This window comes from Azolla caroliniana, unplaced genomic scaffold, assembly GCF_043228905.1.
Source record: "Azolla caroliniana isolate FFs.n. ecotype wild unplaced genomic scaffold, voAzoCaro1.0.p SCAF_10, whole genome shotgun sequence".
NCBI classification, from domain to species: Eukaryota; Viridiplantae; Streptophyta; class Polypodiopsida; order Salviniales; family Salviniaceae; genus Azolla; species Azolla caroliniana.
In genome coordinates this window covers 16,818,229-16,835,689 of record NW_028230445.1, presented here as the reverse complement: position 1 = coordinate 16,835,689, position 17,461 = coordinate 16,818,229, and the positions used below count along the sequence as shown (strand labels likewise).

The 17,461-nt window shown below is 38.1% G+C and overlaps 2 protein-coding genes across 3 annotated transcripts; both read left to right on the top strand.

The window, feature by feature from the left end:
• Window positions 1–292: 292 nt before the first annotated feature.
• Window positions 293–9,070, top strand: LOC147859234 (uncharacterized). Of its 2 annotated transcripts, none has more exons than XR_015530342.1 (7): window positions 293–2,330; window positions 6,067–6,195; window positions 6,284–6,419; window positions 7,504–7,592; window positions 7,687–7,782; window positions 7,896–8,002; window positions 8,741–8,763. XR_015530342.1 is itself a non-coding variant. In XM_087325657.1 (7 exons), exons 1-7 carry the CDS (start codon window positions 535–537, stop codon window positions 8,838–8,840), a joined length of 2,469 nt encoding a protein of 822 aa, XP_087181783.1. In that variant the 5' UTR covers window positions 295–534; the 3' UTR covers window positions 8,841–9,070. The 2 variants fall into 2 exon arrangements, 1 of the variants encoding a protein (XP_087181783.1); XM_087325657.1 differs by having other exon boundaries at window positions 295–2,330; window positions 7,687–7,798; window positions 8,741–9,070.
• A 2,400-nt stretch (window positions 9,071–11,470) lies between these two features.
• On the top strand, window positions 11,471–14,711 carry LOC147859233 (F-box protein At5g67140-like). Its single transcript, XM_087325663.1, has 5 exons — window positions 11,471–11,647; window positions 13,052–13,198; window positions 13,658–13,793; window positions 14,048–14,146; window positions 14,327–14,711. The coding sequence occupies exons 1-5, from the start codon at window positions 11,523–11,525 to the stop codon at window positions 14,540–14,542; spliced, it is 723 nt and encodes a 240-aa protein (XP_087181789.1). The 5' UTR covers window positions 11,471–11,522; the 3' UTR covers window positions 14,543–14,711.
• Window positions 14,712–17,461: the final 2,750 nt, after the last annotated feature.

The window sequence follows — 17,461 nt, the reverse complement described above, 5'->3', positions numbered from 1 at the left end:
TGAACAAGGCGGTGTCGTGTGTCGTGTGTCGTGTGGTGGCCTAGAGGAGCCTTAGAGCTCCCAATGACACAAAATGACCTTGTTATATGTACATACATATGTTAAGCTTTTCCAGGCAGAGAGAGAGAGAGAAGCTTTTCCGGGCAGAGAGAGAGAGAGAGAGAGAGAGAGAAACAGAAGCTTTTCCAGGCAGAGAGAGAGAGAGAGAGAGAGAGAGAGAGAGAGAGAGAGAGGCTCTGTTCTTTTCCGGTGGGCTTAACACCCTTCCCTCTCCCCTGAGTCTGAGTTTTGATCTGTCGTGACCCACCACTATCCATGGCGGGGGAGCAGCAGGACTAATTCCCATGGCCCATGCTCAACAGATCTCTGCTTCTGCTTCTTCTTCTTCTGCTTCTTCTTCTGCTTCTTCTTGTCGACTCAAGGTAAGCTCCATACCTCCCTCCTCTACTTGTTCTCACCACCACCGACGCTATCGCCCATACTCTCCCAAAACATACGGACTACCCTGAAGAAGCATTCACTGGCAGAGTCAAGATGAAAGGCAACAGAGAAGTGGCAGGACCCACTAAGGCGCTTGACAAATCCAGGGCTCCTGACAAAGTTAGAGGCTCTGATAGAATTAGTTTTAGGGTTTCTTCTGTTTCCTCAAGTGAAGAAGACTCTCTTAGTGTTAGCCCTGTCTCTGGTCAAGGGAATCATAGCTCCGACAGAGAACCTGGGGAGCTTTCGAGTGGAAGTGTACCTGAAGACTCGACAAATTTAGGGTTAGATGAAGAAAAGACCTCTACTAGGGTTTCATCCAAACACGGGTCTGTTTCAGTAGAGAGAGAAAGAATTCAAGAGAATAGATTAAGCTTGAGTCCAGTGCAAAAGAAGAGGAAATTCACACCTATAGTGTGGGATCTTGATGAGAAAGCAACTCAGAAAACCTCAGCTCCAACCTTACCCTTACCTTTACCTGTAACTTTACCGTTACCCCCGCCACCTCCACCGATGTTAGCCAACCCTAAGCAGCAACAAAATACTGAGCAAAGAACTTCTCCAGTAACTAATACTTCTCGAGAGACACCATCAAACATCTCCTTGCAGAGGACTTCTACGCCGCCCAAAAGTTCCTCTGAAATGACCTCGACCCCACCCAAAAGCTCCTCTACTCCCCATGCTTCCGTTGTTGCAAAATCGCCTTCTTTAGTGGGCTTGCAAACAACCCAAATTGGGCTTACGAGGACTAGAATAGCAACTTCAAGAGTGGGCTCATCTGAACATTCTTTATCAATCTTGAAAACAACCCAAATCAGGGTTACAAAGACTCGAATCGAAACCTCGAGAGATAGCTTGTATACTCCCTCCCCCGAACGTACTGTTGTTTCACCTTTTGATGCCGAGAACAATGTAGAGAGAACCAAGGAGAATGCACATAGGAGTGTTCAGTCTCCAGATGGTTCACAAGGACATAGTCTTGGGCAAGTTAAAGATGTAGATATGGACATGGCCCCTGCTCCTCGCATTAATATTGCGACTTCTAGATGGGCAGAAGAAAGCACACCTTCTCGTGATGACAATGTAGCAGTTATGGCAGGCAAATCAAAGTCTTTGAGTACGGAAAGTGATGACGGTGGACGCTTATCAACAGATGATGAAGGGGGCGGGGGCGGGGGCGGGGGCAGGGATGGTGAAGATAGTATGTCACCTGAGCCAGGAGAGTATATCAAAGAAAAATCGGAATTAGGAGAGACAGGGAGAGGCAATTTGATTAAAGACTATGATGGCCACATGAGTGATGAGTATGAGAGGGACTTGAACAATAGAGAATTGATGGAACTTGATAAGGATACAAATGATGATAGTGAAGAAGAAGAGCGCCCTGAGGTGGATTCTGAAGAAGAAGAATCTCCAGCAGTACCTGTTCCTCCACAAAGATTAATAGACATGCTACAAGGCTGTAGAAGCGTGGATGAGTTTGAGAGACTAAATAAGATTGATGAAGGTACTTATGGTGTTGTATATAGAGCTAGAGACAAAAAAACAGGGGAAATAGTTGCTCTGAAAAAAGTGAAGATGGAAAAAGAGAGAGAGGGATTTCCCATGACATCTCTTAGAGAGATTAATGTTTTGCTTTCAATTCATCATCCTTCAATTGTGGATGTCAAAGAAGTTGTTGTTGGCAGTAATTTGGACAGCATTTTTATGGTTATGGAATACATGGAACATGATTTGAAGGGTCTTATGGAAAGTATAAAACAGCCATTTAGCCAGAGTGAGGTTAAATGCTTGATGCTACAACTGTTTGATGGAGTAAAGCATCTCCATGACAATTGGGTTTTGCACAGGTTTCTTTCTCCACCTTTTTCTTTATCATGTCCATTCAAGGATCAATATGTCTTGTATTTTATTTGTTGTTTATTCCTCATTTCTTTCCCTTATTATATGCTAGGTGCATATATCTATTCAGCACAAAGATTTGATTGTCTATAGAATTATGTCCTTTTGTCCAGTATTAAACTTTGTTAAAAACAAAGTGTTTAATCATAAATAATGAGGTGCTTCAGAATATAAAGCTTTGCAGTCATTTAACATCCACTTGCACTTTTATTCATGAAATAAGGTTGTGTACAAGATTTCATGCAATGATGGGCAAGCAGGAGATAGAAAGAAAGAAAGAAAGAAATATTAACGTCTCTTAAGAGGCCAAAATGGCTGATAAGACCAAACAAGAGATTACATCTTAAAATGTTCTCTCATCTTTGAGGACAACAAACCAAAATAAATGTAACTAAAAAATAATAATAATCAGAAGTATAATTAAGACCTGACTAAAGAATCTCGTCATCGATACATGTAAGATTCTCAAGTCAGATACATTGTGCATAGGTCGATCCACAATGGAGAGGTGTCTGAAGCGAGGGAAGCACTACCATGCCAGGAGATGATGGCCTTTATTTGTCAATGACAAGGGTGGTGAGATCATGGTTCACAAGGAAGGGGCCTATGTGTACGACAAATTGCCATTGCGCAATTGATCATAACCCCTTTGCAATGTCCTGGTTGCAATCCCATTTGTGTAGTGCTTTACTGACTTGTAGCATGAGTGCAATGATGGGGTTAAAGAAAGTTGTGATTGTCCTTTGTTGATGAGCTTGTGTGGCTATGTTGTTGTCTGTCAAAAACTTCTCTTGGTGTCTCATGAGTTCTAGCAAGAAAAGCCCCAAATGCTGTTGGTCTCCATATTCCATTACCTTGTGTAGTGAATTAAAGCCTTGCTTAAAGAGGCAATCTTATCTCCCCTTATTTCATAGAAAAGAGCACAATGACAAACATAGTGCTCATCAGATTCCACTCCCTGATGTCACAATTGGATAATTCTCTCTTCTATAGGTATTTGTGCATATCTACCTACCTCAATGTCCAACTGATGTGAAGAAGTTTGCAACAACCCTATCACACTGTGCATCACATAGGACAGATATATGTCCATAATCCTCCAATGTCTGTACAAGTGTCTTATAGTGGGCCATCTTCCTACTAAGAGATGTTGTGGGGCTGATCCGTGTTATTTTGTTTAAGAGCTAAGATCAGCCTCAGCTAGAAGCCGAGAGATTACCAATTTACAATGATAAATATATGCCATTTTGTGTGAAGGGTGAAGGAATCCTTTATGGGTTGCATAGGATAGAGAAACAGGATAAGCTGGGGAAGTGATACATTGTCTGAACATGTCGTGCAACATGATGAAATTCCATGATGAACATGATGAAAACATATGGAGGACTGGTAGAAAGTATCATTTGCAACATTATAATCAGAAAGAAACATTCTGGTTGAAGACCTACACAATATGTTGCTGACATGGATATCCTACTGGTAACGAGATGCCATAGCAGGTTGTAAGATGAAACAACAAGAGATGAGAGAGTGTACCATAAGGCTGCTGGCGTTTTAATACGGATAACCATAAGTTCATGTCATATAATTGCTGTCCAGACTGTGGCCGATCGGACAGTCATCCATGACCTATCTTTGGCATACACAACTCCATTAATACGGTTGTTTTAATGGTCATAGCATGATTGTCTTTGGATTTGGAAACAGTCTTACCAAAGCTTAAAGTGTGCCATAACTTCTAATCTTGAGGTTTGAACAACCATACAATTCCTAGTTAGAAGCAGAGGAGAGAAACGAGACATTAAAGGCCGCTAGCTCGTTTTCTCCAATTGGACCTCCACTGCTTGTGTCCTCTTTTGTTGTAGAGAGGATTTTTTTTTTTTTTTGCAGGCTGTCTCTCTTCAAGTCTCCTGTATTGGCCCATCCCGTGTTTGTTAATCCCATTGCAATCCACTATAACATGGTCTTGTTAGACTAGGGTGTGGACGTATCACCCTTATTGAGGACTTGTCTCCTGTATTGGCCCATCCCGTGTTTGTTAATCCCATTGCAATCCACTATAACATGGTCTTGTTAGACTAGGGTGTGGACGTATCACCCTTATTGAGGACTTGGTGTTACCAATTTGAGTTTTGAACCGATAGATGATTCCTCTAATGAATGAAAACTTGCCGTTAAAAACTTACAATGCTGGAGGCCATGAGAGCCATTACCTCTTACATGATCACATCCAATCTATCATGACCCATAACACATTTAAAATAGACTATGGGCATGTACAAAAAATCCACTACGAAGTAGAAGACACAATACTCACCTCCTGAGGGGAGAATGATCAACCTTTGAAAGATATACGCAGACCAATTTGCTCAACAGATTAGAATTCTTGACTTGATCCCTGGGGCATTGTAAGCTCAGATCTCGTATGACTGATAACTCCAATGGTGCCAGAAAGGATCTGAGTGACCACCAAATTCCAATCTTTACACCTCTTAATGTTGCTTTGGATCAATGATCAACCTTTGAAGATGTATGCAGACCAATTTTCTCAACATATTAGAATGCTTGACTTGATCCATGGGGAATTGTAAGAGCAGATCTTGTGTGGCTGGTAATACCAATGGTGTCAGAAAGGATCCGAGTGACCTCCAAACTCAAATATTTACACCTTTTGATGATGCTTAGAATCAATGACCAACCTTTGAAGATGTATGCAGACCAACTTGCTTAACAGATTAGAATGCTTGACTTGATCCCTGGGGCATTGTAAGCTCAGATCTTGTATGCCGAATAAATCCAATGGTGCAATAAAGGATCCGAGTGACCTCTAAACTCCAATCTTTACACCTCTCAATGATGCTTAGGATCAAGGAAAGGAAATCAATACTTGAACTTCACGAGACTTGCAAATTACATGCAATCCTTGGTCATCCCTAAAAGGATCTGAGCGACCTCCAAATTCCAAGCCTGACACCCCTTCATGAGAATTGGGACCAAGCAAAGAAAATCAACTCTTGAACATCAGTGGAAGCCCAATCACATGCAATCCATGATCATCCCAGAAAAAACCCACGGACCTCCAAAATCCACGATTTACAGTCAAAATGAGGTTTGGAACCCAGCAAAGAAATTGATGTTTAAACTCCACTGGAATCCCCATTCTTCTGGAATTCCTAGTCATATCAGAAAGGACCTGAACAACCTCCAACCGCCAAGATTTACACTTCTTTATGAAGGTTTTGACCAAGAAAAGGAAATTGATGATTGAACTTCACTGGCAGCACCAGTTACATGCAATTCTCTGTCATCCGAGAAATGACAAAGTGAGCAAGATATAATGTAATCTAAAATAAAGACTGCAACGAGAAACATTTCCGTTTGGTTTACATACCATGCTTTTCCCCTGGTCTTTTTAAGTCTTACCTCTCTTTGTGGTTCTTTTTCCAGTTGATTTCCATCTTTCTCTTGATGCAAGTTTGATAATGATGACATAGACTGGATGTTCAGAATTCAATTATGATCTTGTAGGTTTGATACATGATCATATAGTGTCTCATTAATAAAAAATATGTTGTAGTTTATATGACTTAATTCAGGTGTAGCATGCTTGCTTTGAAATCTTCAGGCAACTTTTTTTCTCTCCATGTAGAATATTACATATAATTCGTGTGGATGCCTTTACAGGGATTTGAAGACGTCAAATCTTCTCTTAAATAATCGAGGTGAACTAAAAATTTGTGATTTTGGCCTGGCAAGACAGTATGGAAGCCCACTTAAAACATATACTCACATGGTTGTCACACTTTGGTACAGGTAACATGTTTAATTCTTTCACTTGCAAGGCAAGTTCTATATATTTTGTGACTTGATGTTTTCTTACAAAAGGTTGCTCCATTTCTAGGGCTCCAGAGCTTCTATTAGGGTGCAAGCAATACTCAACTGCTGTAGACATGTGGTCTTTGGGTTGTATTATGGCTGAGTTTTTAGCCAAAGAACCTCTATTCAATGGAAAAAATGAATTGGATCAGTTGGATAAGGTATGTCTTCACACATATCTTTGGAGTACATAAGATGAGCGTTTGCTGTTTGATGTCTTGATGCACATGGATTGGATCCTTCTACCTCACGTGACTTTATGTCTTTTATTCTAGGTGTCTGTTTGAGGGAAACTTGCACCATGGATATGTAAAACAGATGTTTGCCTGGGAAACAGAGTGGACCTTGATTTAATGTGTTGTAACTTGCTTTTATATTACATAGTTCATGGATACACTTTCATATGCTTATTAATTAGTATGGGCAAAGGCGATCATTTCCTTTTAGTCCCTAACTTGGAGAAAACTCATTTACCTTGTATCTTATCAGGCTGGCAACTATGAGTTATGTCACTTTAATATGCCTATTGAATTTATCTAAGCAATATTTACTCCTCTCAAAAACTGGAAGGAACCTATAGCAATAATTGATTTGATTAATGGGTATTACATTTTCCCTTTCCTATCTAATCAACAGAAAGGAAATGTTCAGTCAAGATTTTAAATGATTCATATTACTTCTCTCGAAAACAAAATAGAATATTGGCTTTGCAGGACACACATGTATGTGATTTCTGAAGCTAGCAAAGTAAAACAGTGTGTACAATTTTAAACTGGAAAATATTTTCTGAGGGATTTAATAGAGTGAATTTTTAATAGGACAATAGGATAGCAAAAGCAAACTTGAACTAGTGGGCTTCAATAACATATGTGTTTGAAATGTCAAGAGAGTTCAGTAACGTCACAGGTGGCATATCTAATGTGCTAAAGACTGTCCTCTGAATTCCACTGTATGGCGAACCATACATTTATGGAAGCAACTGTGATTTTTGAAAATATCTTCTGTAGTATATTTACTTTGTTGAATCGACGCATTTGTTAAGTTAAATGGAAACTTCTACTTCACAGGTATAAATAGCCTACTGTTACAAAAAGTAGAAACTTCCACCTTCAAGTACATACCATATTAGGCTACATTATTGTTTTTCAATTCAACTCATTCACCTCTCATATTTTGTACATTGCTTTCAAGAAAGGTAATAGTTCTCTTGGGCGACTGACCTTTGTATATGATCATTCCGTGCAGATATTCAAAACATTGGGGACTCCTAACGAAACAATATGGCCTGACTTTGCAAAATTACCTGGTGTGAAGTGCAATTTCGTCAAACAACCGTGAGTAACTTATGCTAAATTGGCTGTTTGGTGGCAATTCAGCATTTATTTGATCCTCATTTTCCATTTCTTTTTGCAAAATTTGCCTTTCCAGCTTCAATAGGTTGAGGGAGAAATTCCCTCCCACAGCATTTGCTGGTCGGCCACCTTTGTCAGAAAGTGGATTCAATCTATTGAATAGACTTTTATTGTATGATCCAAAAAAGGTTTTTATATCTTGCGTCAATGTTAAATATCCCACTTTTGCATTAATGAAATATCTCATTAACAGCGTGACACTTACAAATGTTCATATGCTTCCAGCGTATAACAGCTGAGGAGGCACTGAACCATGATTGGTTCAAGGAGGTTCCACTTCCAAAGATGAAGGAATTGATGCCCACTTATCCAGCCCGGAGCGAACAGGACAGGTAACCAAATGCTATGTTTGTCTAGCTATGAAACAGAAACATGCAGCTTCAACTTTTACGCCATTTCTTTAGGAAAACCAAAGCTGCAACATTCTTCTGAAAGGCCTTTAAAATACGCACTTCCTAAGTAAAAGTTATTGACCACATTTTAAGATGTTTCTGGAAGAAGATTACAGATGAATAGAATGTGATTGATGGGCATTTTCATTTGTGGCTTATTTCTATGAGAAAGCACAATGTGAAAGATAGATACGCAGAGCCTAGGACTGTGCTCACTAGTTAAACATTGAAGACAAAACGACCATCTGAAAACATGGTAGTGCATTTCAGGGTTGGCATGTTGATGGCACTGATACCGCAGTAAAAAAGTGAAATTAATGTGTTTGAAAGTTTCTCCAAAATTTACAAGAATTCTTGACTAGGTTTTGCCAAATTTTAGTTAGTTTGCCAAACCATTATAGGGCACCTTATTTTTATACCTGAGGACTTTATAGCTTTCATAACTTTGCTTTAGAGGGGTATTGCAAGGAAGGTTTATATGCATGCTCGACAAATTTTCTGGCCATATATTGGATATTTGTGCAAATAATGTATCTATTTCCATCATTATGCACCGATGTATGCACCACGTATGCTTTTCATAACTATCTGAGTTACCCTCATAAACTTTTCATAATTTCTAAGTTTTTGTAAGAAAGGTCCTTACGTTTTTCTGCTTATGATGTTATGACGGATCAGGAGATCGAGGAGGCTCATGAAGAGTCCTGATCCACTACTTGAACAGCGGAAGCGAGAGCTGCGTCAAGCAGAGCTTGGTTCGGGTGGATTGTTTGGCTGATACGCTTACTGGATCAATAAATGTGCTGCTTAATATATATTTTCTCCTTTCACTTTCCATATTATCGATAATCCGGGAAAGATGTTTGCAAAGTTATTTTGCTTTTGCTTGATGGGTCTTATAATGAGATAGATGGAAGTCCATTATGGCTTTGTAACTGAGGTGAGATTCGTTTTTCACATTTGGAAAGGAGAATATCGGAAAGGTTTTGAAAAAGCTTTTTTTGTCAAGTTCACATTTGTTTTTTTACTTCATTTGATGTTTTGGAGTCATTCTTGTTGTCATCGTTTAGAAAGGATTCCGAGCTGATTTCTGTTATCAACACTTCTTTTGGGTATTCTCTTCTTGGAAAAAAGGCAAAAAGGAACATGGGAACAGAAAGGACATGCTCTTTGATATTGAGAAGTGATGTGTTGTGGTGATGCTCAATGTTGAGTTTCCATTTTGCACCACTTAAGATGGGCCAAACATGCGACAGCTAGATTGTTTGGTTGTATGGGTATGATGACAATGGTACTATAATGTGGCGATAATCTTTCGTGATAGTTTTGCTGTGGGGTACACATCAGCACAAGCCCATTTGAAGAGCATTCAAACATGTGCATGGTTGAGGTGATACCACATCATATTAATTAACTTGTCACGCATAAGATTATTGACTGTTGTGAATAAGGAGTGAGCGATGTAAACAAATTCTAGACTTTCATAATTGCAATTCTGTACTACGGTGATCTAGTTATTGAAGAAACATATTATGGCATCATTATATTCTCAAATGTAGTAGTCTCGAAGATAAATGACAACTTACAAGTACAATTAGTTGTTATAACCAATATATGTTCATGTAGCTTCTTTAACAAGAATAGGTATAAAGCTTTGGCACTTTTATGGTGAGATGCCTTTATCATTTCGACTAGTCTCTTGTTGCAAAATGACTATCTCGTAGTTTGAAATCTCATAGTCAGTATTTGGATTGATAAAGTAATAACCTAATAAATTCTCTTTTGATACCCTTTCTCACATATAACTTGGCATTCAAAATAAAAATTGCAAGCAAGAAGAATCAATACTTTACTACCAATCATCTGGCTTTTGATGTCAAGTTATGTATTATGCTCATAAAAGCTCACTGTGTTCTAATGTTGGCAAATTATTATCGAGTATTTTGAGATAGTAAGAGTAAGTTGTTGATTGGAGAATGAAGAGTATGGAAGGTGTAGGGCATCTTTTTTATGACTACAATGCATTATTGGCAACAAAAATTCTAGCAAACAACAGATTTATATTAATGATTGTTTTGTTTAGAAGATAAAGTTTAATGAAAAAAAGCACATTTTTCCAACAAATTTATGTAGACTTTAGTGTTGTAGCTAAAACTTGTTAATTTGGATGTGATTAGAAGCCAAGCTATGAGTGACCAAGCACGTGTGTGTACAAAAAAACACACATCTATAGGTGCTTCTTGAAAACAAGCCAACATAAATGGCACTTTATGGCAATTTTCTGAAACTGTAAATTTATTAGTCTTTTACAACACTTAATATCTAGACGGTGTAAAACTTTGACAAAAGTTTGCGCGACAATTACATATTTATGCTAACTAAACAACATATGTCTGCACATTGTTTAAGTATGCATTCACATATAGCTATGTTGTTTGTGGACATATGTGCATGTATACCCAATCAGTATAAAAGAAAAAGATACACCGGAGGACGAGAATGTGGTCATAGATGCCATTGGCTGATAAAGAGAATCGTATTAAAAGCATGGGAGATGCTCGTAAAGCAAAGATCTTTTCTTTTTTTCCCCCTTCTTCTTCTTCTTTTTCTCCCGTTGTTTCTCTTTTAACTTTTGACAGTACAATATATGTATGCAATGTGCACATTATGTGCACATATTAACAACAACGCATAGAGATTGAGACATTTCATTACACACACGGGACAAGAATGGTCATTCATTTTCATTACGCCAACATTTGCATACACATTAGATTGTTATGTTGTAAGGAAGAAGGAGCTATATGGCCATCATCATCATCATCATCCATTTTAATCCAAATTAGTAGTTATATAATTAGTATGTAGCAATCAACCATTAGTAATTGGTAGATAATTGCTAGTGATTAGTCAAATTAATAACTAGTAATTAGTCAAATTAAGAAGAAATAATTACAACAGGGAGTTAATATGCAGCTAAGAAAGAAAAAAGAAATGAGAAACTATTGAGTTCATATATGTAATTATAAAGAAAAAAAAGGGAGATAATTGTAATAGTGCTAAAAGAAAAAATTCATCGTAAATAGATAAAAAATTTCAAATTTCAAATAAATTTAATATCGAGTGTTTTAAAATTTTTTTTATTATGTATGCAGAATATAATTTCAAAGGAATTTTACGCAATAAATAAATATATCCCATAATGTCAACATAATATGGGCGCGGTTGAAAAGCCACGTGGCGGGATGTGGTTGGATCCAAGGCGTTTACGTGGCGGAATATGATTGGATGAAAGACTACACGTGGAATGGCTCCCACCTCTGTCTCTCTCTCATATGTCGCCACCATCTCTCTCTCTCTCTCTCTCTCTCTCTCTCTCTGCAATTTGTGCAGGAATTTTCATCTCTGTCTGTCTGTCTGTCTGTCTGTCTGTTTGTCTCTCTATTTTGGTCTCATCGCCATGGATTCTGCGGAGGCAGGGCTGCAGCACTGTACTTCATCGTCTTCGTCGATAATAGACGTCCTTCCCCAAGACATGCTCGCTCTATGCCTTCTTCGTCTTCAATCTTTCAAGGATTTGGCCATGTAAGTTCGAACACACACACACACACACACACAGAGAAAAGAAGGTCCTGCCTTCAACCCCTGTCATTCCTTGGCGAAAGGTATCTGGTAAATGTCTGTGTGTATAGTAAGCAGTACACCAGCTCTAAACTGGGTGCGCTCTGGGTTAGGTAAAAACTTGGCTTAACATTAGGGTTTCATGTAGCCCTAACACAGGAAGTAGAAGAAGAATCAAGAAGAAGAAGAAGATTGTAGAAGAAGAATCAAGTAGATTCTAGAAGAAGAATCAAGTAGATTCTAGAAGAAGAATCAAGAAGATTGTAGAAGAAGAATCAAGAAGTTTCTAGAAGAAGAAGAGAGGGATTGGAAAAAAGAGGGGTACTTGGGAGGATTTCGGAAAAGTCCGTAGGAAGAGCTTCATCCGCCTTGAGTAATCAACCATTCCGGAGTTTTCTGTTCTGTTAGCCAGACGACTCATGCATCCTGATGGCATAATTGGACCGTCCGGAACGCGTTCAAGTTTCAGCCGTATCAGCCATTTGAGAGGTCCCTGTCACTGGCAATCCAGCATCTTAGCCTTATTCCCTACTATGGTTTTTGTGGCTTGCAGTGGTCTCTTTGATTTCTTTTTCAGAAATGTAGTTGTTTCCTGACTTTTCTACAACATAGTACTGAATACAATTACCCAATTACATACAGATATGGGAGAGGAAAGGAGATTTTTGTGGCTTGCAGTGGTCTCTTTGATTTCTTTTTCAGAAATGTAGTTGTTTCCTGACTTTTCGACAACATAGTACTGAATGCAATTACCCAATTACATATAGAAATGGGAGAGGAAGGGAGATTTTCTTACACCTAGTTTATTGTAGGTCAGTTGCTAAGTTTATCCACCTGAGACCCAAAGGTCATGCATTTAATCCCGTACATTCTGTAACCGCATCTAGTAAAAGTAGTGCATGCATAGTGAAATTTTAAGCCGGGAGGGTGGTTTTGTAAAGCTTTGGCATACCACTAAGTGTATAGTCCTGTTGCCCTAATGCAATAAAGGGAGAGATACTATTATCATCCATGGAGGTCAAATAAGGCCTACATGCATCAGACTGTGGGGGTATACTATGCATGTACTTTATATGTGGCTCTTGATGTTCAACGATTTTACTCGTGAACATAGCAAATGAGAGAGCAAACATTGTAGTAACACAATTGAAGGTGGAGCATTGAAATAGATAGATAGATAGATAGATAGATAGATAGATAGATAGAGAGAGAGAGAGAGAGAGAGAGAGAGAGAGAGAGAGAGAGAGAGAGAGATTGTGTGTTGATGGAAATCAATCTTTGAAAAGCAATCCAAGGTACATCTACTTATATATTTGTATTATGATTTCATGATGTGTTTTTTTTTGTTGGTCATGCTATTTTCATCAGGGCAAGTGGAGTCTGTAGGAAATGGAGAGAGGGTGTCCGACGTGCGCTTATGTATAGACAAAAACTCAGCTTCTCGGGATGGCGAGTTGACGATGAGTGTGTTGTGAGACTGGTGGAAGGTGCCTACAGTCTCCATGAGCTTGACATGTATCTCTCGTTTTCCTTAATCATTAACTCTATTTATTTGTTTCTTACAATGTTTATATATTGGGCGTATAATCTTCAGTAAACATTCACATGTATGATATAATATACATTTACAAGTGCACGGACATTTATCAGCATTTCGACTACGAAAATTTGCATGGCAAGGGACAAAAGCTCATATAAATTGCGTAATGGAGTGATCACCTACTCATGACATTGACATGAATTAATGTGTACTTAATGAATATTGTAGTATTTAGACAATAGACCCTGGTGTCCCTAGTAAAAAATGAAGCTCCAAATCACTTATTATCCTTCAGAGATTGGATATTTCAGCTACCCATATGGTGATTCGTGCATCTTTAGGCATACTTTGTTTCCTAGCTTCAAATATAAAGCATAGATACAACTTACAATGCATGTGTATGTTCAAGTGTCTTTTCTTTCATTATTGAACAGTTCCTCGAGTAGGTGGGGATGCAACATCACAAACGTTGGGCTAAAGAGAATATCCCTTGCACATTGTTGTCCAAATTTAACCTCTATTTCTCTATGGGGTGTATCAGCAATAACTGACGAGGGTGTCATCCAATTGGTATGCTCTATTCTACATATATTCACCATATTTACAATGTTTATTAAATAGATTTACTATCGTCCTTTGAGTGGCCGAAAGTATGCACTGTTGTATGTTGTTTTTAAGCAAGCTTGACAATATTCAAACAATGAGAAGATTGCAAATTTTTGTGAAAGCAAGGGACTTGTCTCGTATATCATGAAATGTTTTACAAATCTCTTATACTTGTCAAAGAAGTCTACTAGTTTATTAACTCGAATGGTTACATTTAGGTATCCAAGGCGCTCTCTCTAGAGCATTTGAATGTGGGTGGAACATTCATCACTGATAATTCTCTCTTTGTTATTGCCAAACATTGTCATAAGCTCAAGGTAACTATTACATAATCTCACCTTTATATATTTTTCTCTTAAGAGAAGGCAAGAAGAGAGAGGGCGAGAGTTGAATTACCAACATTTGGTTTACAATGCAAGCATTCAAATCACTAGGCCAATCCTCTTCAAAACTATGTTGTGACGGAGAACTAAAGTTTGTTCTTTACCTTTGTCCAGGTCTTGAATCTCTGGGGATGCAAACATGTTACCGAGAAAGGGATTGTGTCATTGGGAAGTGGGTGTCCGAATTTGTGCACCATAAATGTGTGGGGATTGAATATCCATGTTGAGTATTACAAGTACCTTTTATCCATGAAACCCCATCTCAAACTTAAGACTGGGTCTGCACAACGTATGCCGAATATGTTACCCTATTTGCAAGTTGCTTACTAAACGATAAATCTAGATGAATGGGATATACATATCGAATCTTCCAATACAATGCTTGCTTTAGAAAGTTATAAATAAATAAAATCAAGCAAGCTTCATGAAAAAATAAGGGTTCTCTTTACGAAAAACAGTATTTGATCATAGGAAATAATCTTTTTCATAATATATCTCATTTAAGTAATGCGTACGATCGATACTACACTTTTCTTCCATTACTTAAGATCTCATACACAAACTCGGATAAAAACTTGAAAGGGTATCAGGAAAATTGGCCTCGTCTATGTATTATACTCCATAGAATCACAATCAAAACAAGTCACATTTCTTCCATTACATAAGCCCTAACATGGTGTGCATGCGATTGTGGATTCCATTCATAAGATTTGAGATTAAAACTTGAAAGGGTATTAGGAAAATTGGCATCATCTATGTATGATACCGCATAGAATAAGCACAATCAAAACTAGTCACATTTCTTCCATTAATTAAGCCCTAACATGGTGTGCATGCGATTGTGCATTCCATTCATAAGATTTGAGATTAAAACTTTTTAATCCAATAAAAAGTTCCTTTTATGCGAACGAGGCGAAATACCATACAAAGCTTGATTGCAAGACATTATTTTTGTAAAAAAGGAAACAAAAAATATTATAAGACTGTCTTGTGTGCACACTTAATGCTTGGTATTGTTGGCCATTGGTGGTGACTTGTAATCTGGCTCACCCATGCAACTATTGTAACTTGTAAATAAGCGCAAAGTCCCAAGGCCAATATTAAGAGTCTAATGAATTGATGTTAAATTAGTTAGGTGAGAAGTAAAGCATGTCACTTGATATGTTTCTTTGTTATAATGTATACTAAATATGTGCAAATGCCTTTCCGTGCAAAAGAGAAAGTAATATAGAATAAAATCATCATTGTGCTACAACACATCTTGTCTCAGATTCATCATCTCCCTTTATAATTAATGGAGATCTTTCATTTCGTATTCTTCTCCACAATTGCAAAGTGTGAAATATTGTCAATTGACAACTCAAAGCCTTGGAGGCATCCTTCCTCATGAATGATGTTTATGACGTAGCTACACCATTTTTGACAAGTTTGCCCATGGAACAAGGAAATAAATTCCACTATGTCAACCCACTATACAACACCATCACTACACCATTGAACAACAAAACCAAGGGTGTCCACTATAACTTTGCCATTGATTCTGTTGTCTCAATTTGCACACGACCAAGAGTACATCTAATGAGCAACCGAGTTCTACCTCCACGTCGATGTTGTAAGCCAAGGGATTCGGGCTGCCAATGTCACATAACATGTGTGTATGTACTCAAGTGGGATTGTGGGGAACCTGAACCAATGAGGATGTGAAGTCATGTGAGAAGACTTTAAACCCCTTTGTGGGTAGCCTCGTGTAATTTCCCCATTATCTGAAATAACACTATCGGTTCAAAGCTTAGACTCAAGGAAACCTTAGAGACGAGGAAAGCTTAGACTCGAGTCGAGAAAACCTTAGAATTCCTTAACCTTTTTTTGACACCATGTTTTGACCTCATTCCCCCTCACTCTACCTCTCACCATGACAACACTTAGTGGTTAACACAGGATTAGGACTAATTGCACCCGATTAACACAAGTTTTTTTTTACAAAAGAAATTCCCTTTACAAAATAAGGATTACATCATGACAAAATTATTACAAAGTTAGGCTAGTTAAGCTAACAATGAGGATCCAAACTTTATGGTCTTCAATAGGCCCGCCTACGATCAATGGTTACACTCCCTCTTGTTGATGTGGTGGGGTAGTCTATGCTACTTGGGGCTCCCTTGTATCAAAGTTGTGTTATATATAATGTGCAAAATAGGAATATCAATCTAAATGGAGATCCTTATTGAGCTCCTTGTACCAATACATGATTAGATGTCTTATCTGAAATGGTCATCTCTGAATGATAGTTCTAGGTAAAATATCAAGAGTACATTAACTGTATAGATGACATTGCAGGTCAAGCTGGAACATACAAGGCTTCCAATGGAACTCTGTATACGGGATTACTTGGTGAATAGAAATATACAAATGTAAGGTGATTTGAGTTGTTATAAAAAGAATAAGTGGCTTCCAAAGATTCATAGCTGGTATGATAATCCACCATAAGTTTGGACAGCTTAATGATCTCTGTAGCACATAACACACACAGGAAGGTAGGTTTTTGATGCATATCATTGTCAAGATCTCCGTGAGCAGTTTGTGATTGACATTTCCAAATTGACGGGTGCCGGAACATGGTGGTGAGCCCCTTATCCCATTTAGTGGAATATTTGAGCAGAAGTTAATAGACTTACCTGATGATTTGCAAAGAAAATCAGTTACAAAGGTCGGTTTCTCACCATCAGCATTTTGCATATTTCATGTTCACTGTATAAATGTGCTGCTATGGTTGGATTACAGCCCATTCCCAGAGATAATCAAGACAGGGTTTTCTGACATAAATTTGATTTATTTCTTCACAGCTGGACCAGATGAGGTAGCCTGGTGTAGTCTTATATTTTAGGCTTCAATTGCAGTGTTCCTAAATATTATTGCCCACTTTTGCATAGAATTAGATTGGATGGGTGATTGAAGTATTATAGCAATATGATATAACTGACTATTATGAGCATTGGACAAAGTTTATGACTGTTGGGGGATGGCATTGTTTGTTATTAATTTTTGGGTGGCATGGGAATATAATAGGGACGGACTGTCAGCAACTATTTAAGATTGCTAGACAAAGTTTGCTACTTAGGGAGGTCATTATTTGATATTAACTTCTCGGTGTCACGGATACATAATATGTACTAAGGTTTAGGTATGTAAATATTGTATTTTGCAGGTTAAGTGCTGGCAAATTTGGAAACAAACAAAAGCTCCTCAGAC

Excerpts from the sequence above, each read along its gene's own strand:
- LOC147859234 (XM_087325657.1), top strand. The coding sequence starts at position 535 with ATGAAAGGCAACAGAGAAGTGGCAGGACCCACTAAGGCGCTTGACAAA. Across the intron at positions 6,196-6,283 it reads GTTGTCACACTTTGGTACAG|GGCTCCAGAGCTTCTATTAG; the intron begins GTAACATGTTTA and ends CTCCATTTCTAG. Across the intron at positions 7,799-7,895 it reads TATTGTATGATCCAAAAAAG|CGTATAACAGCTGAGGAGGC; the intron begins GTTTTTATATCT and ends ATATGCTTCCAG.
- LOC147859233 (XM_087325663.1), top strand. The coding sequence starts at position 11,523 with ATGGATTCTGCGGAGGCAGGGCTGCAGCACTGTACTTCATCGTCTTCG. Across the intron at positions 11,648-13,051 it reads TCTTTCAAGGATTTGGCCAT|GGCAAGTGGAGTCTGTAGGA; the intron begins GTAAGTTCGAAC and ends TATTTTCATCAG. Across the intron at positions 13,794-14,047 it reads ACGAGGGTGTCATCCAATTG|GTATCCAAGGCGCTCTCTCT; the intron begins GTATGCTCTATT and ends GGTTACATTTAG.